We start from the raw sequence: 24,684 nt of genomic DNA, 5'->3' as shown, positions 1-24,684 counted from the left end.
GTTTTAGAGAGTTAAGTACTTCCTGACAACCAGACACCTACTAAGTAGTTCCAAAGTGCCTGTTCACCCTCTTTTGAATTAATGTGCATTATGAGCTGGGGATATTGAACCAAGCTAAGGAACTTTGATTGTCACGATATGCTGTAAATTTGTCAGTTTGGTAAGTTTGAACTTTGTTTGAAGCGAGAATGTAACCATTTAGAAATTCAATATGAGGTCAGTTTATCCAGTTAACAGCAGCTATTGATTTGTTTTTGTAGCGAGCTGCGTTCCTCGGGGGCAGCAGACGCAGCGGCCCATTCCGTCCAGCAGCTTCCCTTCAGCGGCTGCAAGCGCCGGAGCTCCGCCCGCTCTCTGGAGGGAACACAGGAAGCAGCCATTGTCTCCTTTAGAGACTCCGACTCCATTAGACTGATCTCTCATTGAGTCATTTGTTTGAAAATCAAGATATTGATCCGGGGGACAGTGACGTGTCTGATTGGCAAGATAAAAGTGTTGGAAAACAAACTCATCTCACATTTACAGTTTGTGGACCCTAAGAAATGTTATTTTTGTTATTTTAAATCTCGCTAGCTTAACAGCAGCTTTCTGCTTGTAGCTTAAATCTGTGGCCTGTCCTATTTCCTGGACTAGAGATGACCTTTTCATTGCACAGGAAACCTTGGATAAGAGTTATAGCTTGGAGGAAAAAAAGTTTGATTTTGATTGTAAAACAAACACACGAAAATATAAAGTACTGGACTCATGGTTTTTGCTTTGGAATAGACGGATTTGAGCGGAAGACACCGTTCAATCCCAGAGGAGGAGGCCATCAACCTGTCACCAAGGATGAACTCAAAAGTTTACAGTGGTCAAAGGTCACCGTCACCTCACTTGAACACAATGTCTCTGGAGCTCACATCACAAATAACTCCGTAGTTTAAGAACAGATGGGTGAAGCAGCATTTTCAGCTTTTTTTTTTTTAATTCATTTATTAAATGTTTTATTCCTTTTCAGTTCCAAACATGTTCGTGCACTTATTCTAATCTCATAATTACATCATTTTCTGTTGCCACAAAGCTTGTGTGTGTGTGTGGCAGACGCTCAACATGGTTACTGTTTGATCAGTTGATAATTACAGCAACAATTATTTGGCCATAAGAGGATGATGCTAATTATTTTGTTTTTTGTTTTTTTTTGCTTTAGCTCTCATTTTTATCCACTACAAGCCCCCCCCCCCCAAAAAGTCGCATTATCTTATAAATGAGATTTTTTGCAAATGACAAAATACACAGACTGAAATAATTCCCATTTAGAAAGTTGTTGTTTTTTTTGGTTTTTTTACTGATAATATTTAACGTTTACAGTGAATTTAGTCTATATCTCCAATATTCATGTTTCATTTTAAATTAATTTACTGATTTGATGGGATTTTATTGGTAGCTGAATATTCAGCATGCGTGACTGTGTTTGGCCTCCAGGGCAACATCCAGTACATGCCCATGTTAGAAAATCAGATTCAACTTTCATGAGATTTTTAGCCGTGCACTAAACATCCAAACTAAGTTTTATAAGAGCTGATAAGATAAGATAAGAGCTGTAATGTGTGAATTGATGGATTTGTGGAGGCCGTCTTTGTATATTTTCCATTCAATTCCGGATCCTCTCGTCGGTTTGAAGTATTTGATAGTAACTCCCCTCTTAACGTAGATATTTTGGGCTCTTTTGGTTCAGTAAAAATCTGACAGAATTTGGCCCGTACCTTCAGAGTGAGTTTTCATCACACGGTTTCCTCTTTACATCATATCCGCTTAATAAACTGCAACAGGATTACAAGGTGTAGGCTGTGATCTACTCCAGAGGTCTGGAGCAAAGTAGGGATTAGGTATGGCATTTGATGCCAGCTTCTGAGGTTTCAAAGAAAAACACCCTCGTAATTTCATTGCTATTTGTAGGAGTACAGGGGAGGTGGGGAGGTCAGGTTTTCCGGTTTAAAGCTTTGAGAGAAAGTTGACTTAAAGATGGCAGCAACAGACAGATTTTTTTTTTTTTTTTATCAATTGTTTTTAAAGTTGAACTTTGAAATTTGCATAACATGAATTTGGGAAAAAAATCGTATTTGGTTAGTCTGTTTTATTTCATTTTTTAAAAATTGAATTGTTAATTGTTGGAAAAAGGTTCAATTTTGTCCCTGTCTCGATTCCTGTGTATAGTAAACTTTATTTTATTATGTTTAATCTACTGCATGGTTTTTTTTAAAAGTCAATTTTAGAGTTTTGGTCTCTTGAGTGGACAAACAACCTGTTTGTATTTAGAGCCAACCGGTGGAGTATAACAGCGTGATCATTTTGAAATTCAAGCAGCGATAAATTGCTCTTTGTAACCCAAATATTTTTTGACAAAGATAAACTAGATGAGAAAGCTAGAGTGACTGCAAAACTGTCATGCACACGTACTTTTCTTGGAGAAGGGGAGATATATGGCAGATATGTGCTGCATGTGTGTTAAATGGATCTGCTGATATTAGAATTTCTTTGAACCAGTTCAGGTTGTTTTAGTCCTTCACAGTGGTGAAGTCACTCTATTTTATTTCCTCTACGGTTGGTGCATCTTTATGTGTGCATTAATGATTTCCACAGCAACAGATGCAGCTGCATTGGTCTGTGGCTTTAATACAAAGAACACTTCACAGGGGAAAACTCATTGGCCAGTAAATGAAACAATTACCTCCCCAGTTGGAGTTAAATATGGAGAAATGACTCATTTAATGTCTGATTACTCCCTAATACAGCCATCTAAACAATGGCAAGCGCTCATTCCCACAAGTAAATTCTAATTCCTTGCAAGATATGGGCAGCAATTGCTTGTCAGAGTACCAGTGAAGTTTTATTAAAAGATGTATGCATAGAATGCAAAACAATTCATCTGTTCGGATTCATTATGAGATGGCTCTCTAGTCTGAAGATTCGTCTTCATTATCCATCCGAGCACCAGACAGATAACTCTGCCTCATTTGCTTCCCGAGCCTCAATTTTCCCTGAGCATTAATGCGGCTTCTCTTTTGTGTAGTAAAGACAAGCAAGCCATTTTCAATATGTGCGCAGGATTACAAAGGTTAATCATCAATTTCAAGCTAATCTATGTTAAATACCAATAGAAGCATGGTGTGTGCTCGAGACAGATAAAATCAGGCAAACCCCCAAACAATCCTCGATCTAAATGAAGTGAAAGATGGTTAATCTCAGCTTTACAGCGGGGGTTGATTATGTGTGTGTGTGTGTGTGTGTGTGTGTGTGTGTGTGTGTGTGTGTGTGTGTGTGTGTGTGCATCGTCTTCTCTGATGTAGCATTGTTTAACTACTGGCTGAATTTAACTGCCACTTGTGTCGGTCCAGAATTGCCGCCCTTTTAAGTAAAATTAAGTCGACACACACACAGTATTTTCCCCGCGAGTGTGAGGTGTTTTCTGAACCTGTTTCTTCTCGGAGCAGTCTACTGGAGAAATGAATAATCATGTGTATCGACTCTTGCCTCATTGTTGCGATGTAGTTGAGATAATTATGCAGTTTTAAAATTATGCAATCAAGGACAAGATCCCTCTCTCCCCTAGCCTGGGAAAATGAGTAATTAATTTTCTGCCTTTTTTTTTCTTCTCAGCTAATATGCAGACGATTGGGAACGCAGAATTCTAATCATTAACCGGTCCGGTCTGGTGAAACATGGCTGCCAACTTGGCTTATTAAAACTGGAACTAGTTACGTCCATCAACCTGTTTACACTCGTCAGACGTGCTGCTTCATGATACAAAATGACAAAAGAGCTTTACAAACATTAAAGATGTCGTGATGTTGTATCAAGCATTTTGCGGTTGCTGCATATTTGTTTGTTTAAAATAACCTGAACTCACAGAAATAAATGTGATGAAAACAACCAGAACCTCCCAACCCCACACGACGTTGTGAGGCACATTTATTAAATTTGCTGTTTACTGACAGCAGTCTCTTGAAATGAAGTTTACTGTTGGAAAAATACAGATTTATGTTGTGATGAAACAGTAGAGGTCTGGTCAGGTTTAGGCACGAAAGGTCAAGTTCAGGAAAACATTGTTTGGGTTGAAGTTGTGAAATGCAGTGATGAACTTGAACAAGAGATTTGGTTTGTCCACTGTGGAAAAGGCTCCTATTTGCACCAAATCTTAAAAACATGCTGCTATCAAGACATTGTGGTAATTTCACATTTGTATTTGACACAACCGTTTCAAACGTTGTTATTTCTGAGGCGTTACTGAGTATTAAAAGATGCTTCATCAATGCCAAATTTGAAAACCCAGGGGGAGTATCTCCAAGTTGAGTTACATTGTGAAACTGCTCTGAGTAGGGAAAAGGCTAAGTGCGCTAAGTATGTATGCAACATTTTGGTAAATCGGTTTATAATTTCATGTTATCCGTTTAACCTTTATTTTAAAAAAAAAACTGTTGAGATTTCAAACATCGCTTTAGCAATGGTGACCTGGCCAAGAAGGCAGCGGAGTTAAAAGTCAGTTACACGTTGATTACATTTGAATAAATCCTGTACAGCAGCTAAAATGGCACCAAGACTAATCTTTTTTTTTTTTCTTTTTTCCGCAGACTAGCAAGAAATACCAACTTGTGAATGTTGTTACGAAACTCTTGAGATTGTTGAAATGCCAAAGACCTGAAATCTAAAAGCAAAGATTAACGCTTTTTTTATTAAAATGACACAAACACAACTGCAGAGTCAAGTATTGACCGTGAGTAAAAATATGAAACCCGCAGTGATTGTCCAGCTTACTGTAATACAGCCTGTGTGTGTGTGTGTGTGTGTGTGTGATATTAAAGGAGAGATACCAGGCACTGTGGTGTGATAAAAATCATTTAATAATACGTGCATGGAGTGTTAAAACCAACACATTTGGACTGCATTGAATTCATCAGGGTACACAGGAGACAATATACAGGTGAAGAATACAGTAAATCCCTCATTAAGTCACATGACCTGACTGTGCGGGGGGGGGGGGGGGGGGGCGACCCTCACTGCTGGAGAGAAAGAAGCATACAGCTACAAATGAAGGCTTATTAAGGGACTAGAAAGTGCATGTGAAACAGTAAAACCGAGTAAGAAACCATGGCACTACAAAATGAAAAGCTCCATACAAAATACTCAGCGTTTGTATCAAAAATATGTACCCAAAATGCCATGCGTGATCTGTAAAAATTCTATAATGACCGAGAGTGTTCTGATAAGACAAAACAAAAGTTTAGCTGCTATAATGGCTGTCGATGTACGAACAATAGACAAACTATTGACAGAGTCAGGTCGAAAAAAGATAAAAGAAAGATAAACAAAACATTGCATTTCCTCTTAACTCCAGCCCTGTGAGTTTACAGTAATGGGGAATATGATTTGCTCACTTTAATAGCCGAGGTAGAAATCCCACAAGGTAACCTCCTTTAATAAAGATAAGGCCCCTCGTAAAAATCTATAACCCTGAACTAATTTTGGAATTCGAGACAAAGTCTGCCTTCACCTCAGACCTTTACATTGACAGGGCTTTGATAACACACTCAGGCTGTTTTCTCATCCTAACAAAGACAGTAACAATGCAAGCCAACGAGCAATACAGCAGACTCATTTTATCCTCCCATTAGGCCTCGGATGCTTGGTCCACAAACTTCTCTAATTAAGAATTCGTCTTCAGCAAATTCACCCATGAAATGGCCCTCACTGCAGAACGTGGGGCGATAAAAGGAGTTATTGGGCCTGCGACCTCCTTTGCCTCTTATCTCCCATAAACAGTTCAGTTGGTTTTACAGGGCGATGGAGGCTGTAGAATGAGCAATAACCCGAAGGGGAATATTGGGGGCTGATCACTTATTCATGAGGAACAGCGCAACGAGAGGCCACAGACAAAATTGACAGCTCTCATATTTTAAGTTATATAATTCTGATAAAACTTGTCTCATACTTGAAGGTGATTAATCTTGTTGGCATAGGCTTCATTTAAGTGTATATCGTGAAGCTTCGAGTCCAAAGAGTGTATTCTGCCTTTAAGTACTCATAAATAAGTGTTTTGACCTCACAAAGATGCTGCTTTTTTCACGCCTTTGCGGCTCGAAAAGTCAGAAAGACCCGGACATGTAAGTTTAGCTTGGAGCAAATGGCAAGTGACAACGAACAACAGTAAAACTTTTCAAATATATTTGCTTAAAAACTCTCAGAGGCATCCTCTGGTGTAATCCATGTCCTCTTTATCCAGCTGTACATTCCGTGGTACACAAACACTTTATTTTGAGCTGAAAACAACCTATAACACCTCAGTTTATCGCTACTGTGGACGGATGTGGTTCAGCTGAGTGTGCAAGCGTTTTTAGTGATAAAGTATGTGTGTATTGTAGCAGAGGATCCATTTGAGGGTTTGTAAAAGGACATTTTGAGCAGTTTTACTGTTATTTTGTCACTATAGCTGATGTTAGCCACCAATAGAATAAATATGCATGGCTGGTTCTTTCTGCACTCCGGTCACAAAGAGGCAGTGCAATTTAAGAGGGACAAAATGTCTTCATCAGTTCAAGATACCTTTTTTGGAGCACTTGCAATGCTAAATACAATTTTTTTCAATGAAGTATTGCTATAAGATACAGTATCCGTGCACTTCTTCCTCATATGGAACAATAATACCACACACTCATTAGGCTCTAATATTAGCTTTAACGTCAGACCAGTAGAGACAAAACTATGAAAATCCCCCTTCTAAAAATGACATGATTTTTCAGTCTCTCTATCCTCTTAACCTGATTCTGTCACATACCCAGAACGGCACATGCACTGATATTGTCAAATCTCAGATTGGTCTTTTCAGTAATTTAAATGAGCCAACAAAATTCTGGTTTTCCTTTTTAACTGCGCTAGATTTAATTAAAGACATGTAATTTTTTTAACCCACACTTCAGCTGCGTTTTTGTATTGATTTAAACACCTCGCTATGCACGCTGAACATGAGCGTGTATGGTGGGATTGCATTAGAATATCTGCCAGTGTTGTGTTCAGCAGAGAGAACAAGAGGAGAAAGTACAAAGTAAGAGAGTGCCAATAGTGTTTAGCCTTCCTTGAAAATGTCTGCAAACAGAGCTTCACTGGTTGGTGAAACTCAGCTTAAAAGCAGATGTAGAGCCCAGCTGGCACACAAGTTCTCATCTCCTCTCAGGCAAAGAGGAAGTTTTGCACTGAGGCAAGGCCAGATTGCAGCCTGATGCTACATAGGCAGCCATGTGAAGCAGCGCAAAGCCAAAATGTTGTAGACAATGTAATGAAAGGCGAGCGGAGCTATGACGGTTTACATCCTCCCTCATCTATGCCCAGGCAGACCTGCGAAGCATTCCCTGCCAGAGAGGCAGAGACTCGGCACTAGGAAATGGAGCTGGAGATTGTTATTATAGATAAACACTTCCCCTAAGATCTAGTTTGCCCTGCAAGTAGGAAATTACAAGGATGTTGCTCAAAGTCGAGCACAGAGGCAACTGATTTTATTTGCCTGTGAGGTGCCAATGTGCACAGCCACAAACTGGGTTCAGGAAATGATGCACATCCCAGTATAGTCAACTTGGAAGAATGTATCCAAGGGACTGCATTTTAAAAATCACCCTCAGTTTTATATTATTGGAATAAGACTGATTAAACTAATGACTTAGCAAGTTAAAAAAAACTCCTGCACCCCAACTCACACACTGCAATCTCTCTGATTATGTTACAATCAATGCGCCGCATGTGAAGTGACAACTTGAATTACTTATGCAGATGAGGTACTGTAGCTTGATACCAGGTAAGTTCAGGTTCAAGGTCATTTGCTGCGGCGAAGCGACATCCCAGAAATGTGCCGCTGTCCTTGTCAGTCTGATACATATCTCACAGTTCCGCTTGGCTAATTTGTCATTCCCAAGTACGGCACAAACAAATGAAGCAGCACGTGATAGTCACGGACTCTGAAGGTCAATGGCTCTAACTTGATGTCACTTTTCTACAACTAAGTAAGCTTAAGAAATTTAATTTATATCCCAGCTTGCTGAGAACATTCCCCCGATATTACTTGCAAGATTCATGATCCCGCAAAGAAAGTTTTATGGAAAGTTGAATGATTGTTTGGCAGATAGCTTATGCTAATATTTGTGGGTTTGTTTATTTCATCTTTATTCCCCCTTTGGTGCCAGGGAAACAAATGAAAAAAATAACTCAACGACTGTACTTTTTAAAGTCTTTCAACTCTTTATCACTCCATCTTTCAATTAGGATAATTTCAACATTTCTGAAACAGCATTTTATTTAACTTTCCACATCAACACTAACCACTGACAGCTGAATGGTATCTTATTTTCCGATAGGCAGGTAGCCAACAAGACAAGTATCAGCTGATACTGATACATATATACGATATAATTGTGGATTCCTGTAGTGAACATTAAACCTTACAGGGATTATTGGAAATTATCTACAGTCATTTGACCTGGCAGTGAATTTAAGCTGTTCCTACTGCAGACAAAAGCCAGATGTTAGCTGAAAGGCTGGGTAAGACCTGAGGATATGACATGCATCACAATACATCTGTCAATACAACATAATTCATATTGCAAGTGAGTACTGGTGGGTGGTCGAATAGTTTGCACATGACATTACATTGATAACTGGTTGATAATTGAGTCAAAACAATTTCATTTAAAATTGCAATTTTATTTTTGCAAAGTTGCACAGTTGATGCCAAAATATATTTAAAAAGTGAACATAAGTTCTTGTGTCACTCATTCAAACATTGGCAATGAATATTGACTATTTAAGGCGGCACGATGGTGCAGTTGTTAGCGCTGTCGCCTCACAACAAGAAGGTTCCTGGTTCAAGGTCTTTCTGTGTTGAGTCTCCATGTTCTCCCTGTTCCTGTGTGGGTTCTCTCTGGTACTCCAGCTTCCTCCCACAGTCCAAAGACATCAAGAGGGGACGAGGCTGATTGATACTCTAAATTGACCGTAGGTGTGAGTGTGAATGGTTGTCTGTCTATATGTGTAGGCCCTGCGATGGACTGGTGACCCGTCCAGGGTGAACCCCGCCTCACGCCCCAAAACTGCAGGATAAGCGGAAGAAAATGGATGGATGTTTACTATTCTATCACAATGTACGACAATACAGGATTGTCAGGCTGGAATGTCAGTAGAGTAAAATAATTGTGATATAAATGTTGCTGTATTGATTTTATTGCACAGTCCCAGTTAGCATGTTTTTCTTGCCAGTGGGGAATGGGCTTCATGGTAGAATATTGTAAAAGAACATTATCCCACCTTCAAGATTAACACAGTGTAACACCCCAAAAAACTCACTGAAAATATTGCAAGAACATGGTGATATTCTCAGAACATTTTCAGTGCAAAAAAACTGGGTATACTGTACTGCGTGTGTGTGTGTGCGTGTGTGTGTGTGTCTGTACACTTCAGCTCGTTTTGTCTCTGTGTCTCGCTGAGCATCCAGGGTGTGCTTATTTACCGCATGTATGCCAGTGATGTCCCGCTGCTGCAGCAGGGAGGGGGCGCCATATAGCGAAACATGTAACTGTAAAATGTTTACACCCTGAGGCGTTCAAAACCTCCACAGCCCTGTGAGAAACTGTTTTTTAAGTTAAATCATCTGGTCACTTATAACAGGCTGATGTTGAACCACGTCAGCGCTTGGCAGCCATTAGCTCATGTTTGTGATGGCAAGAAATCCACTGGCGCGTCTCGGGTGTGCGCCTTCCAATAGGAAGTGCTCGTGCCAGCGTGAGACAGGTTTTCCAATTTGTAGAAATGTACACACCAGCTGGATCTAGCTTGACCTCTTAGAAGAAGATAAAATCTCCCTTGTGTAATATTTAGATGTAGATAATATGTATTACTTGCTTTGCCCAGTAATTCTTGCTACTGCACTCAAGCTAAAGTGGGATATAGTCAATATTACTACAGTTTATGAGCTGGAAGATTGATTCCGTTTAATGAACGTCATTTCAAGATGTTAAAATTCCCCGAACATTGTGCATAATTCTGCACTCGACTCATCAGTGCAGCGATATCTTTGTTAGGAAGACGGCAGGCCTTCACATACTTTTCTCTCATTAAACTATTCATCAGCTAGGCTTCATCAAACATTAAGAGTATCCTCACAGTTCATTCCAAGATGCCCTGCTTTTTATTTGATGAAGTAATTCATCCATAATGAATGTGTATATTGCAGTTTTCAGGATGGCTGCAAGAACGAAGGAACAGCATCAGCTTTTTAAATGCTTAGACTCAAGAAAAGAGAATAAAGTTGCTGCATTTGTTGTGATTAAGTCTGCGTTTTCTGATGTACTGTCCTTAGAAGATCACGGAGGGAGCTGGGAGAGGTTTGATGGGGAGAGCATGATAAGAATTACAGTATCATTAAATTGCTAGAGCAATTAGTTTTATCTCTGTGTTTGGTTCAGGGATGCTGCTGTAGAGGGGAGATCTCAATGATTTGGAAAGCATAGGTGCTTTATCAGAGGTGGCAGGCTGAACGAGGATCATCAGGCCACGCTCTGATCGAATCCCTCCTCATGGTCTGATGTTGTTTCTGGCCGACCATGGAACACTTCCCCGAGTGAGTCAGTGTCCCTGGGATTGGTTGCCTCCACTCATCCAAGGGTGATGAGCAAGTCAGCCTATTTTATCTGCGAAAAGGCCTCCTGGGAATCCAGACAATGTCAGTTGATGCTTGAAATAAATCTCAGAGCATTGACAAATGTCAAAGCTAAACTAGAGGGAGCCTTGGCCTGTGTGTGTGTGTGTGTGTGTGTGCGTGTGCGTGTGCGTGCAGCAGGCTAACTGAGATTGCTAAGGCAAGTCCATGTCATTAAGTGTTAGAGGTGTTGTTTGCTCAGACTGATCTTAGTACGGATTTGCTGATGAGGCGCAGGCGTTCATCAAGTTGGATGGGTCATGTTCGGCTTGAGCACAGATGGCAGTGGGCAGAGTGACGGGTAATGACAGGGTTCCATATAACTGCAGGGAAAAAAAAGGCTGAATTCCACCAAGCAAAGATATCCTAGACAGCTAGCAGTCACAAGTTAAATCCATTAGTGGACATTGATGATTTAATTAAAGAAATCATTTATGTGGCATAATGATTGGAGTTGCAGGGCTGGGAGAGAACGTTACAGTTAACCTTGTGCTGCAGTACAGAGATATAGCCCACAAAACTATGATTATTAGTCTTTAGCATGCAGCTCGCTCTGTGCATCTGCTTGTAAACATTTTTAAAGACACCAGAAAAGAGCAGAATTTGTCAACTAATCTCTCGCAATTTGGGAACTTGACTCTTGTTTTGACATAAGAGAATAAATTACTTAAGATTGGAAGGTAAAGGCTTGAGACATGATTATTTAAATTACTGTAATAATTTTAAATATAAAATATCAAAATCCTCAGTGTTGTCAGTGTGGCATTACGTGGAAAGCGAGCAGCACACTTGAAGTGGCATTGTGATGACTGGCTGTGTCTTGTCATGTGGGCGCCAACATTTTGTATACAGTTTGAGGCATCGCAGAAAAGAAGACTGAAGGAAACAGTTTTTTTGAAATTTAGGGTTTATTTTCCTCAAATTTGACTGTTTCAATTCTCACTTTCTGTGATTTCTGCCTTCTTTCGGCAAAGAATAAATGCACAACACTGCAGCCGGAAACATGAAATTTGAATTTGTTTCCACTGTTGTCTTCGTCCTGAATAATCCCAAACATTGTCTTTGTGTCTTGACAGCAACAAGATGTCCAATAGTGACAGGTACTTTTGAATTTATACAACTTCTCTCCATTTTTCCCTGATGGACGGCTCTACGTGTTAGAGACAGAATGTTGTCGATACTGCCATCTTCTAACAGCATTAAGTAGCCTGTTTAATTTGCATCAGACTTGGAAACACCTAATGCTCATTACCTTTTTTTTCTTTTACATACCTACAGTTTGCTTAAAATTTGCTCGACAACTTAATGGAAAACACCATTAGCGTATCATTACCTGGTACGCAAGCACACACTGAGCGTGGCATTGATGACCGGCTGTCAGTCAATCTTCTTGCTTCTTCTTTCAAGAAGCACTCAGCACTTGTGATCGCTCTAGACTTTTCCACATTTCTGCAGGTTATAGAGAAATAGCTGAGAACCCAATTAGTGCAATGCAGTTGTATCTCAGATGCAAATTCCTCTGGTGAAGTGTTCTTTTTATAAAGAACCATGTTCTCAAGTAACAACACTTTACGTGTTGCTATGGCCAGGTGAGTGTTGTATGCACAAAAGTGTGTGTTTAACACCAACCTTGATCTTCGTCTAAACCCTAAACCTTTGTTTTAAGTGTCTAAACCTAACCTGACCTCAACCATAGCAACTATCAGTGTTTGTGGAAAGCGTTTTGATAGTTTTGTCTCATCCAAACTACCTCCCTACGCTGTCATTCACTAAATATTGACCTCTCAAGAAGGGTCTGATATAAAATACCTTACGGTGAAAGTTAGTTGTGATGTCTCTGATACTGACACCAAAGGGTGCCTTGTGCGTCAGTATAAAAAACACAGGGATTGTGAAAGTATCACCATTTAATGAAAAGAGAGCGTCATAATTTAAAAAATAAAAGACCGGATACTGCAGATGAGGATACAGTATCTCTGGGTGTGAGTGTTACTTGTCATATTTGTGTTGTGCTTGAGATTTAGACCAAATTATGTGTTACACATGTCTGAAATGACACACACACACACACACACACACACACACACACACATTTATATATATATATATATACACAGTATATATATATATATGTTCAACATGGGTGAAATTTCATAGAGCGTCACACAGCTCTGATTGTGTCTGTCCCTGACTGACTGAGTGCCTGTGGAGTTAAATATTTTTATTTTTTCTGCAACCAACTGCCCAATCTAAACTTGCTTGACTAAAACTCTTCTCATCTGGCTTACTGTCAGGGGGCAGCCGTGGTGAAAAGGCTGCCAGACTGTACTGTGAAGGTTTATCTCAGCATATAGAAGCTCACAGTTAAAACACTGTAATTAGTGCCGGAGGCTGCATGTTTCTGGCTGCTGCTGCAAATGACAGATCACTCCCTCTTCAAGCGAGTAATGAATGCCTCTGCTGACATGTGGGTGAAGATTAGGTCACTGTCTTCCTCATTTACTCCTGAAATAGCCAAATATTGCTTTCCATCAGAGCTGCATGGTAATTTCCTCTGAAAACAAGGGAATGTTGTCTCTCCGCTCAATGTTGCCATGTGAAATGCTTCTGCTGTCACAACATCGTCTGTATCAGTCTTAGACAGCCGGTCTAACTGGCATAAATTCATTTGTCAGTCAAGGTTGAGAGTCTATTCAAAGTTATCATCCATCCACAAACCAGGAAGGACTCGGGGAGTTCACACCTACAGCCGGTAAAACTTTGGACCCCTGGCCCCTTCATGCTCAGGTCCTAATTAAAGCTACAAGCAGCGATGAGCCCTCACATCCCCTGTGCATGTTGCATGTTGCATGTGGCTGTTTGGTAAAGAGAGACGGTTTTGATACCTGCTTAGCAGCCACTAGTTAGCTCTACAGAATACTACTTACTAGATATTATTTGATTACTCTTTTAGAGATGTACAGCGACATAATATAGGGCCTACTTCCTGCAACCACTAGGTGGGGCTAGGTCTACAGCTCAAGTTAAGATAAGATAGCTTTGTTGTCACTGGAACTCCAAAAAAAAATCACAAACTGTGGTATTAAACATACTCCTACGGACATACATACTGCATCACACATAATCAATCACAAATAATCAAGGGCAGGGAAAAGTAAAGTGCAATTATAGTATCGCGCTAACAACATATTACACAGAAGAATTTAATAAATTTGAACGTACATTTTTAAAGAAGGCTGGAGAGTCACTGTACATGCTTCTTGAAAGCCTAGGTGGCCATAGGAAAGAAAATTCAGTTTGTAGAAATTTGTAAAAGATCTGACCACGTGGAGTCAAGTTTGTACAATTTCTTGTTCCATGGCAAAATTGGTCACCTCGCCACAATAATGCCATTTAACAAAAGTTCCTTATGGGGTCAGAGGTGGATCCGGTCACACCAGTTGGGAAAACATGCCTAAACAATATGTAATTTCCTGTTGGCACCAGGTGGCTGTATGACTTGACAGATGTAAATTAAGAGTCCATCATAGAAGAAAGCACAAGTTATACAGTGGGGCTGTTACGAGAGTCAGAAGTGTGTTTCCTTTCCGACTGACAACCATGGTTTTTTTTTTTTCGATTTCGATGGAATTTTTTCTCAATGAATATTGTCTTACTGGAATGAATAGTCTCGGAGCACAGAACCACCTCCCATCATTTATTAACCACTTTATCTGACTATATGCCATTGTCATGGTAGGACAACTTAATAGATAAAGATCTGACACCACGTTACAACTGCACAGAACCACAGTGTAATTCCCATCAGAGTCACTTATGACCCCATTGGTTGCTCCTCTCTCTTTAGTCAGGCCACAAAACATTGCTGAAGTCTCTTTACAGCCAAAGCCCAACATCGATCTTTGAGGAAAGAAAATAGAAGTACATGGTTTTATCCCTCCACAATGTTTGCCTTTCACAGTGACATTGACCTTTGTCCAATTAAAGGCTTTCAGTTCATCCTTTGAGTCTCACCAAGGGAATTTCTCCAGCTTTGGATCAAATGTTCACTGTTATAGGGCAAAAATGTTAATGAAAAATGGGGCATGTGGATTGACAACCTGGGAACACAATGCTTTGGGCATAAAAATCTTAGGAGTAATGACAAAATGTCAGTAAGTGTGTGAGTAAATGTTTTCAAAGAACTGCATCACCTCCGTCAGTGACTCGAGAGCATCAGTGGCTTTGGAGGCTCATAAATCCATCAAGAGTGGACCAGGGATGTCGCACCAAGGAGTCTAGAAAGTGGCAATCAGGCTGGGGGCATGTCTCGATGAGGCTTCACAGCTCCGTAATGCTCCCTATGGCTCCTGTAATCACAGAGAATGATGAGAGGAGAAAAGTAGTTTGGGTTGAGAGACGCTCCTATAAACGAGGAAATTGGATTTGAGCCTAGTGTAGTTTCTGTTCTTGAAGCTGACATAGTTTATGATGAGGAACTGAGGAAGTCACTCTGCTGACATTGATGAGGAGACATGCTAAAATCATACTCATCCACCAGGTGACGCTATAGGAAAGTATTACGATGATGCAGTGACCTGTTCTCATACCTGCACCACCTTGGATCTCGCCAGTAAGAGTCAAGGTCGCATCATTAGAGTATATTCCTTGCTAGCTGCCATACATTTTTCTAGAATTGTCAAGTTCTCTTTTTGGGGTGACTTTGTAGCACTGTATTCTGAGCGGTTATTCACAATCAGTGCAGTCTTTAAAAAAGCTATTATTTCTAACCATCTTTGTAATACATTACCACCTTTTATCCAGGTGAAGATGACACATGCTCTGAGCAGCTTCTGGACTTTTACAGCTGCAGTGAATGCATTTGCAGTGCAGGTCAAAAGCCTTGACAATAGACATCTGAGTCAAGGGCAACTTTATCGCAGTTTTGAAACGGAGGGAGAACATTACTCAACTGTTCGATTGCATTTTCCTGAGCAGCCTGGAGATTGAAAGTGGCAGCCTGCTTTTGTCCAGCTACCACAACCTCTATTGTGTACACTCGTAAGTGGCTTTAATACAACAGTAATCTGAATAGATGGAGAGCAAGCAATCATTATTCAGTCACTATATAGCCAGCATTGAAATGCTCAGCAGTGCTCAAGGTGTCCATTTTAAAGGCACTGCATGCTGATTCAAAGGGCGTGTGTTTGGATGCTCAACACATCGTTGGAAATGCTGCTGATTTTGTTCTACGGGGTTGCATTTAAATGTGATGAGTGTCTGTTTATGTGGCACCCACAGTAAAAGGGTTAGAAAAGGAAGAAAAGATTATATGGTGCTTGAACCTCTTTGAGCAGCCAAAAGCTTCAAGTTGCAACAGAAATTAATAAATTGAGCCAGGAATCCCACTGTGAACCAAAATGCATCCATAATTGAAAACCCGTGCAATATGTGGGAGTACAGTTTCAGAGTTACAGTTGGATGTCTGTGTGTGTGTGTGTGTGTGTGTGTGTGTGTGTGGGTGTGAAATATATTCTACTGGTTTTTGAGGGCTTGTTGGAGAGACCAGCTGAAGGGAAGAAGTGCAGGAGAATATAGAACGAAGGTTCACGTATCCTTAGTTGTAGTTTTTGGAGAGGAGGGTCGTGGATCTTTCAAGAGATTATCTAACAATGCTGTGAATTGATGAGATACAAGAGAAAGAACACAAAGATAATAAGGTTTGTCTCTCTAGCCAGATGCGCTTGATTTACATTCTCATTTTTGGCAATGCTGAAAACAAACTTATTCTGACAGTGTTGTGTAAATTCATTAAAATAGGGTAAGGGATCCTTAAACCCATATGTTTGCATTACTGAATGTCCAATTCCTTTTTCTCAAAGATTTTTGAATGGATTTTTAGTTAATTTAGCTTAAGCCAATTGTTTTGGCTTAATTTACTAGAATGTGTTGCTCTATGGAATAAAACATGTCTGTAAATACAGCACTTATTAATTAAATAACATTTGTGTCTTATACATGCTGAATAGCTAAACACACTACAAACTTCATCAAACTGGAAGCAGAAGCTCCAAGCTAACGAGGATGACATCATGCATCCACAAGGTAGTTTGTGCACAGCGTAACGTTTAGTTTGTATTTCTTATGTGGGCATTTACGCGTAAAAAAAAACCAAACATACGAGTGGTGTTCATTTGTGAAGATGATCATTAACAACCATTACCGTAAATCTTCTAATATTTACCAGGGCTTTTATTTACCTTAACTGTAAAAGGGTGTAAAGCCTTTATTAGAGGGGAAAAAAACACTACTACTTCAAAGAGCTTTGGCATTATATTAAATTTCCTGACTTACTGTGAAAGATTTCACAACCATGGTAGTTTTCAGTTGCACACTCACAGTAGCTATGGTGAATTACCCACTACCGATATGGAAAGAGCTAGCCTGAGTTAAAGTTGCTGCAATATTCTCACAAAGCAGTGTGACAGAAATCAAAGCTAACCTGGAGTTAAAACAGCAGGTTTACTGGACTCTGAATAACAATCAGATTCAGTCGCAACGCAAACAATCAGATTAAGTTGCAACACAAACGGTACATAGATGGAATGCCCTTCACGTAGTGGAGGGGCATAGGCAAACTTCCTGCCTAGGCTTTCTCTTCTTAAAGCCATGGACAAGGTTTTCTAAGCTTCACAAACTGAAAGTATTTTTCATCATCTTTCGTCTAGCTTGTCCCGACTACCCTGTCCACAAGCAGGCAGCGGGCAGGAGCATCGTTGTTTTGACCTCTAGTTATTTATCTATGTTCCCAGCCATCCATTGGCCGTAGGCATCGTGAAAACTCTGCTGTAAAGGTTGGTTCCACATCACATGGGGGGTTAGACATATTTAGTTGGTTGTGCCATGTTTGTTTGAGAATATGCCTTATGAGACACTTGCTGACACTTACATGGATCCCATGGTTACTGCTATCCAGAGGCACCATTTATATGTTACACTAAACCAGTGACATGCGGTAGGCATTTACCAGTTTCTTCCCCCATCCTGCATTTGTTCATGCAGCCCAAATACCTGGCCATTAATGGAAACTCTGCTCTGAAATGAACAACTGCCATTATTGGAAGAATCACTTGAATTGAATGAAATTTACAGGTGAAATGCAGCCTTTTATGATCATAGCATTATTGTTTTAATAGTTATTTTCTACTACTGTCTAATGAGCACCCATTACAGAAACAAAGCTGCCCTGTTCAATACCTGCTGCTTGCAACACTTAATGGTCGGGGGTCCCTCTGAATATGAATGAGGGTTTGTGCTGTAGATGTATAGAGGCCAATGTTCGGGTTAATTAGTGGGAAGCAAGTCTCCTGTGGCGCTGAGAACCTGTGGAGCCTGCCTTGTGGCCCAGTGAGATTTAATGACAAGAGATGTTGGTTCTGCCTAATCAGGCAAGTTTTGAAGCTGAGGTACCAGTGGGCAAATATTGCTAGTGTGTGTGTAAGCTGTGTAATATGGTTAAAGTGCTTGCAGAGTGTTGTATTGTTCAATTCAATCATAATCAGTGTCAACAAGTGACAGGTGTACATCCCAGTATGCAAGGCAACTTTGTGCGAAGTGTCGTCTCACCAAAACCGAAGGAAAAAGCTGTTAAGAAGCGTCTCAAGCTACCACACAGAAGGACTAACTGCCGTCAGTGAAAGGAGCAATCAGTTGTACAAATTGGGGTTAATAGCAGAAACCTTAAGACAATCTTTCTGTAAAGAAAGAAAACAAACCCTGTTTCTTGCTTACCTCCAAGGACCTGCCCCGTATAAGTTAAGTTAAGGTAAAGTTAAAAATAAAAGTTAAAAGCAGGCCAAAACTAACATCAGGAAGGTGGGGTGAGGGCTTTTCGGGTGGTTCAGGTGTTCAACCATTCGGCAAGCACTTCAGATGGGGCACATTGACGCCTTAATACAAAAAAATACGGTCCAGTTTGTGGTAAATTAAAAACAAAGATGTCACCATGTTGGTGAAATTAGAATTCACAGTCATAAGTTTCTGGTTTCAAATCTACAAGTCACCTTCCTACCAGAGACAGAAGTCTTGAAACTTATTTAAATGGAGACATATAAAAACATCTGACCAACCACACCTGCACTAAAATATCAGTGTGATTTACGTCAACGTTGTTGTTCACATTGTGCCCCACATCACGCGTCACCCTGTACAGGGGTAAGTGGTCTGACGGTGGAGTCACCTTGGTGAGTTTGATTAAATTTTCATTTAGAAAATACCAACAGACAGACATTAAAAAAAAAAAAAACATTTTGAAAGTGAGATCTACCTGTATTTTAGAAAGTATATTATGTACATGGTGCAGACATTATAAAACAGTCATCACTTCACTGTGTTAGTTAGTGCACCCAACACCACCACACACACACACACACACACACACACACACACACACACACACACACACACACACAAACAGGGGAGTAAGATGGTGCACAAAACAACCCCAGCCAACCATGAATTGATTTACATTTTCACACACACACACGCGCGCACGCTACATCCTGCTCTCAAGTATCAATGCAGCCCCAGCCCCAATCTGCCAGCCTGTGTTGTCGATCCTCCCACTGACTCCATTGCTTTCAGTAGAAATAGTCTTGGTTAAGGGGTCTGCCAGGCCACCATGTGCCGAATGAAAAGGTGGAAATATTTGCATCAAGGTCTGAATAAAGCAATAAGGTGCAGTGGAATGTAAAACAATTGCTCCTTCCAGGTGGTGGTGTGCTGTGAGAGGAGTGGGGGGAATTGAATGAGACAGAAAGCTCGTCTGGCTTCCTGGCTGTTAGCATTAGACTTGGCAGCTCTCTGCCAGGGAATCGCTGACAGGCAGGCGCGCCTGTCACACCACATAAGTGGCTCCTCGCACAACCCCGGGCCCTTTAGGGCAGGACGGCTCTCCTGAGTCCAGCACTCAGGCCCAGTCCCACACTCAAGCCACAGATCATAGTGTGAAGCAGGGGCACGTGTCACAGCCTTTATGTGCTTGAAAAAGTCTGTTAGGTGAGAGAAAGGCCACTGGTGACATTAATTGTAGGAAAGGGCACAGTGGTAGTTAAACTACTCAAGTACTTTGCTCATTAGAGGGACAACTTCTTTGATTAAATCACGCTCAAATCAAGGTAGAGAATATCTGCTTACAGGAACATATACAATAATAATAATAGTTTGGTTGAAAAAATCTAGTGACAACACTTTGATGCTTGAGTCACAAAACAGATGATCATCCGTCTGTACAGTTCATTAACAGAGCAAAGATTTTGGAATCTGTAATTAGTTTCAAATTGACATAAAATGAGTTTGACTCCCAGAGTGGCTCTAATTTTTTAAAAGGCCATTCTGTTTTCAGACGATGCTGGAATTTTTAATCAAATTATTACTTTTAGAACTGTTTTGGTTTTTCACAGCACAAATCATTAAGAAAAAATAGATATAAATGGACTGTGTAGGCATTTGTTCACATTTTCTTCATTCTTCATAAAGTCAGCTACAAACACCATGGTATCCAGAATGGTACAGCAAGAGTGTGTGTGTGTGTGTGTGTGTGTGTGTGTGTGTGTGTGTGTGTGGCCTTGTTTAACCTTCCCTCCTCGTGCTCTTTCTACTTTATTACTACTCCATAGTCTTCTTGTTACCCTCTTTTATTAGTATTGTGTACATTACTAAGTTGATCCACTCTGTTTACAAAAAGCATCTTTGAATAGAACTGGAGATTGAGAGGCATTTAAAATGTTTGGGAATTACTACTATTATTGTTAGATTTTGTTATTCTTGTGGTTCTTGTTTTTATTGTTATTGTTCTGATTCCTGTATTTTTGTGAGTCCACGTTTGTAGTGACAAAAACTCATGGGCCCTACAATTTTAAATTTCTGTTTGGGGGGAAAAGGACCCATGAAAGGAAAAATACATTTTTCCAGTTTTGATCTTGTGTTCATTTGCTAATTGTTTATTTCCTGATAGATGTCAAATGCATCTAAAAAAAACAACAACAACTGTATCTTTACACCAGAATCCCTGTCTTATCTCTTCCTGTAAAAAAAAAAGAAGAAAAAAAAAGAAGATTTATAAACCTGTATTCATTTTTTGCATTCAATGAAAAGGCTCTCCCAGATTGTTATGCACCCTCCCCATCCTTCACATGATGCACTGTGGCCCCAAAAGACTTAAACAAAAAAGGAGCTGATGAAATGATGTGTGTCACACAAACCCAGCAAAAAGGACCCGTTTCACCTCCACAATGTGAGCCCCTCACACAGAAGTAGACTACTGTTTCACAGCACCTTTAATAAAAGCATCCCTGCATTATGTCAATGATGGGCCCCCACAAAGATGGTAACCTTGCACGCGTATGTGTGTGTGTGTGTGTGTGTGTGTGTGTGTGTGTGTGTGTGTGTGTGTGTGTCTTGCTGGCGGTGTGTTCCCAGGCAAAGAATATCGCAGTTTGTGTAGATTACCTCACCATGACCTTTGCTGTGGAGGCTGGATGTTTGCATAGCCTGGCCCTGTTGTTTTGACTAGCACCGTGTAAGTATCAGCTCTCTCAGCTTGTTTGCCTCATGAAGCTATCTGAAGACTTTTGTTTTTTGAATTAAGTCTCTGACATTTAAAAAAATAAGTTCTGCTTTTTCAACTTGCTGCTTTCTTGGTGCAGCAAGAGCAGAGGGAACATTTTGAACACGTTTTATTTGTAGGTAAGGTGGAGACTCATCATTTGATGTGTACTTATTGAAGGCAAGAATACAAACTAGATATTGAAATATTTAACAGCACATTTTACAGGAGTTGAAAAGAACAGACAGTAAATTTCAATTTTCCCCTGGTTTTACAGGGCTCTTCTGCAGTATTATGAGTCTAATTTAAATCCTTTTTTGCTTGTGTTTGCTGGATGTGATTGCTCTGGTATTGATCTTTCTTGGCATTTATAGGAAATCAAAGTCACCTAGAAGTGGGAACTCATCTGATTTCCTGCACTAAATTTGTCTTTATATATCGTGATTTCAGTGCTCGGAGGGGGTGGGGGACGGTAAGTGTATTGATCGTAGTGAGGATTCCGACCCGGTGAAGGAAGACAAAGCACTCTGGCTCGGTCTTCTGGTCTTAAGCTACACTTGCATATCTCAGACACATTGTCGAACGAGAGCTGTCTGTCTAAATATTTTTTCAGCCAGAGAAATTACAGTATCAATTGAAAGTGACTTTATAGGGTGAAAGGAGGAAGCAGATGGGAAGAGGGGCGATGAAAAGAGACTCAAAGCAAGATGAATTGATATTACCCTTTTGAGATGATACACTTGTAACAGAGTTGGATTGTATTTATGACTGAATTGCATTTTCAGTGGAATGAGGAGGGTGCCATTTCAGTATAATACTGCCATTTATTCTGCTTGATATACCTGAATTCTGAAAGCCCCCTCTTTTTTTGTCTTTCCTCCTCCCTACAGATGTGCTGTGGGCTCCCAATGACTTCTCATCCAACTCGAATTCAATGCCAGACAAAAGCTGCACTTCTCACTGAGCTCAGGAAGACAGATCTGGTCCACAGCTAAAATCACGATCTCCTTTTCTTGTTCCTCCCTCTCTGACTTTGACAGTCTCGACTCTTCTGTCCATCATGGCCTCCTTTCTGGTATCTGCCTTTCTTTTGGTTCTTCAGACATATTTGGCCCCACCTGAGCTCGTTCAGGCAGGGTTCAGCCTAACAATGGACCCAGTGGATCTTGATCCTGGACTACCTGCAAATGCCACTGAAGGCGTGACCTCATCTCCACCACCAGGTACTAGCAAAAGAGCCCCTCATAGTATAATTATTGGGGTACGCAAGGGAGGCACAAGAGCATTGTTGGAAATGCTCGATATACACCCGGAAGTCGCTGCTGCTGCTACTGAGGTGCACTTCTTTGACTGGGATGAGAACTACGCCAAGGGCTTTGAGTGGTACCGTGAACTGATGCCTTATTCGTACCCTCACCAGATCACAATAGAGAAAACTCCAGGTTACTTCACGTCAGCTCTTGCACCAGAGCGCATTTGTGCCATGAACTCATCCATAAAGCTTTTGCTGATCTTACGTGACCCAGCCGAGCGGGTCATCTCTGACTACACCCAGGTGTACTTCAACCGATTGGAGAACCACAAGCCCGTGCAAGCCATTGAGAACCTACTTATACGAAATGGAGCCTTGAATATCCGGTACAAGGCTATTCAGAGGAGTTTGTACGACATCCACATGCGCAACTGGCTGCGTCACTTCCCCCTGGAACAGATACATATCGTAGATGGAGATGCTCTTATTCGTGACCCCTTACCAGAGCTTCAGAAGGTTGAACGCTTCCTCAACTTGCCACCCAGGATAGTATCTTCTAACTTCTACTTCAACCAGACCAAGGGTTTTTACTGTATCCGAAGTGACGGACGAGAGCGTTGTCTGCACGAGTCTAAGGGGCGTCCCCACCCAGCGGTCAACAGCACCGTCCTGCAGCAACTTCGATCTTACCTACAGGAACACAACCGAACCTTCTTCAGGCTGGTGAAGCGCACCTTCAACTGGCAATGAGAAACCAGGCCCTCAAATAGGACTCAAGAGAGCCACTAATCTGTCTGCGATGAAAACAGGGCCTAAAGCACTTTACAGAACTGACATTTCAAACCCCCTTTGAAAAGCCTCTCAGTAACTTCTCTAGCGATCTCTGGTTTCATCAGAGCGGTTCTATATTTACACAATAAGGCGAAACATATGAAAAACTGTAAGGCTTAAGATTAAATGGAACACTCTTCAAGCTTAATAAGTCATTCTCTCTGTGCTGGAAGTGTGTAAGTGATCAAGTTGAAGCGAAAAACCGAACTGTTTTTTCTCTCTTGTTTGATATTCTTGTTCTTGATAATAAATCATTCTGCTTTAAAAGGTTTAAGGCATGCCAGTGTGGCATGTTTCTATCTCTATCCATTTCTTTCTGGCCATCAACAGCCCCTCTAACTTGTTTTATTCGGGGTATATAGTAAGCCTTTGATTTACTGTGGTGGAAGACAGACATTAATGCAAGGAAATGGGTACCCTGGAGCAGAGCTTTCGCAGTACAGGAATCACTAATGGTTTTGGACACTGAAGGTAGCCTGTGCCTGCAGCTAAATCAGTCAAATCTCCATAGTCAGCAAGCTCAAATCCACAGAGTTCCCACCTCTCACTACTACTCAGGTGGAAGGAGTAGTCATTAAATCATATGCCTAACAGCATGGTATAACGTTTAACAAATGATTTTATATCCGTGCTGATCTTCTCCACGTATCGCCTCTTCCCTGAATCACACTTCACATGCAGTTTTCCCAGAAACATCTTGTCGTCCTGTACACAGCAGATAGACATGGGTCATGTTTCTTTCATTGATTAGGCTTTAAACAGCAGCCAACGCTAAAGCTCCACTGGGATCTGATATTCATGTGATCTCACCGCTCTGTCTGCAAGAATAAGCACTATAACTCTCCCAAGGCGAACAGTTATTGATGCTAGATGGGATCTGTATCCAGAACAGAACATGGAGGCGGGTACATAGGGCTGCAGGCTATACAGAAATATGCTGAATATTTATAAGAATAATGAAGTTAGTGGGTATAATTAGCTCAGAAATGTATGTGATTTGCAGACATGTACACAGGTTGTGTCTTGATGAAGTCTGTGCTAAATGAAATCACCAGCTCAGGGAATTCTCCCTTCTGCTCACCAGGGGGCACTTTCACTCCAGAATAACTCATGAGGGAATAGTGTGAGAGGATGTGTCTGGACACGCTCTTTCTAGGATTTCCCCTGCCAGTACACAGGTGAAGAGGCTTGTGACAGTTTCCTTGTGACCCTGGTCGACACCTGCCTGCACTGGTACGTATCACTCAGCCGCTCATCTGGAAGAGAATCTTTCCCAGGGTGCTGCACAAGCACAGCACAGTGTTT

General features: G+C 40.8%; 1 protein-coding gene across 3 annotated transcripts in view; it reads left to right on the top strand.

Moving 5' to 3' along the window:
* hs3st1l1 (heparan sulfate (glucosamine) 3-O-sulfotransferase 1-like1) overlaps positions 1–23,639 on the top strand; it is a 31,741-nt gene extending 8,102 nt beyond the window's left edge. Inside the window, exons 2-3 of one of the 3 annotated variants that reach the window (XM_086180312.1) lie at positions 21,170–21,269; positions 22,187–23,639. In XM_086180312.1, the coding sequence (XP_086036438.1) occupies positions 22,357–23,298 (942 nt within the window). In that variant the 5' untranslated portion in view covers positions 21,170–21,269; positions 22,187–22,356 and the 3' untranslated portion in view covers positions 23,299–23,639. The other 2 variants (XM_086180313.1, XM_086180311.1) reach the window with 2 other exon arrangements.
* The last annotated feature ends 1,045 nt before the right edge of the window (positions 23,640–24,684 follow it).

Source organism: Aulostomus chinensis, chromosome 16, assembly GCF_037954235.1.
Source record: "Aulostomus chinensis isolate RoL2024-O1b breed Wild chromosome 16, RoL_Achi_v1.0, whole genome shotgun sequence".
Lineage (NCBI taxonomy): Eukaryota > Metazoa > Chordata > Actinopteri > Syngnathiformes > Aulostomidae > Aulostomus > Aulostomus chinensis.
Note: the sequence above shows the minus strand (reverse complement) of the source record. Positions and strands in the feature narration are given on the sequence as shown.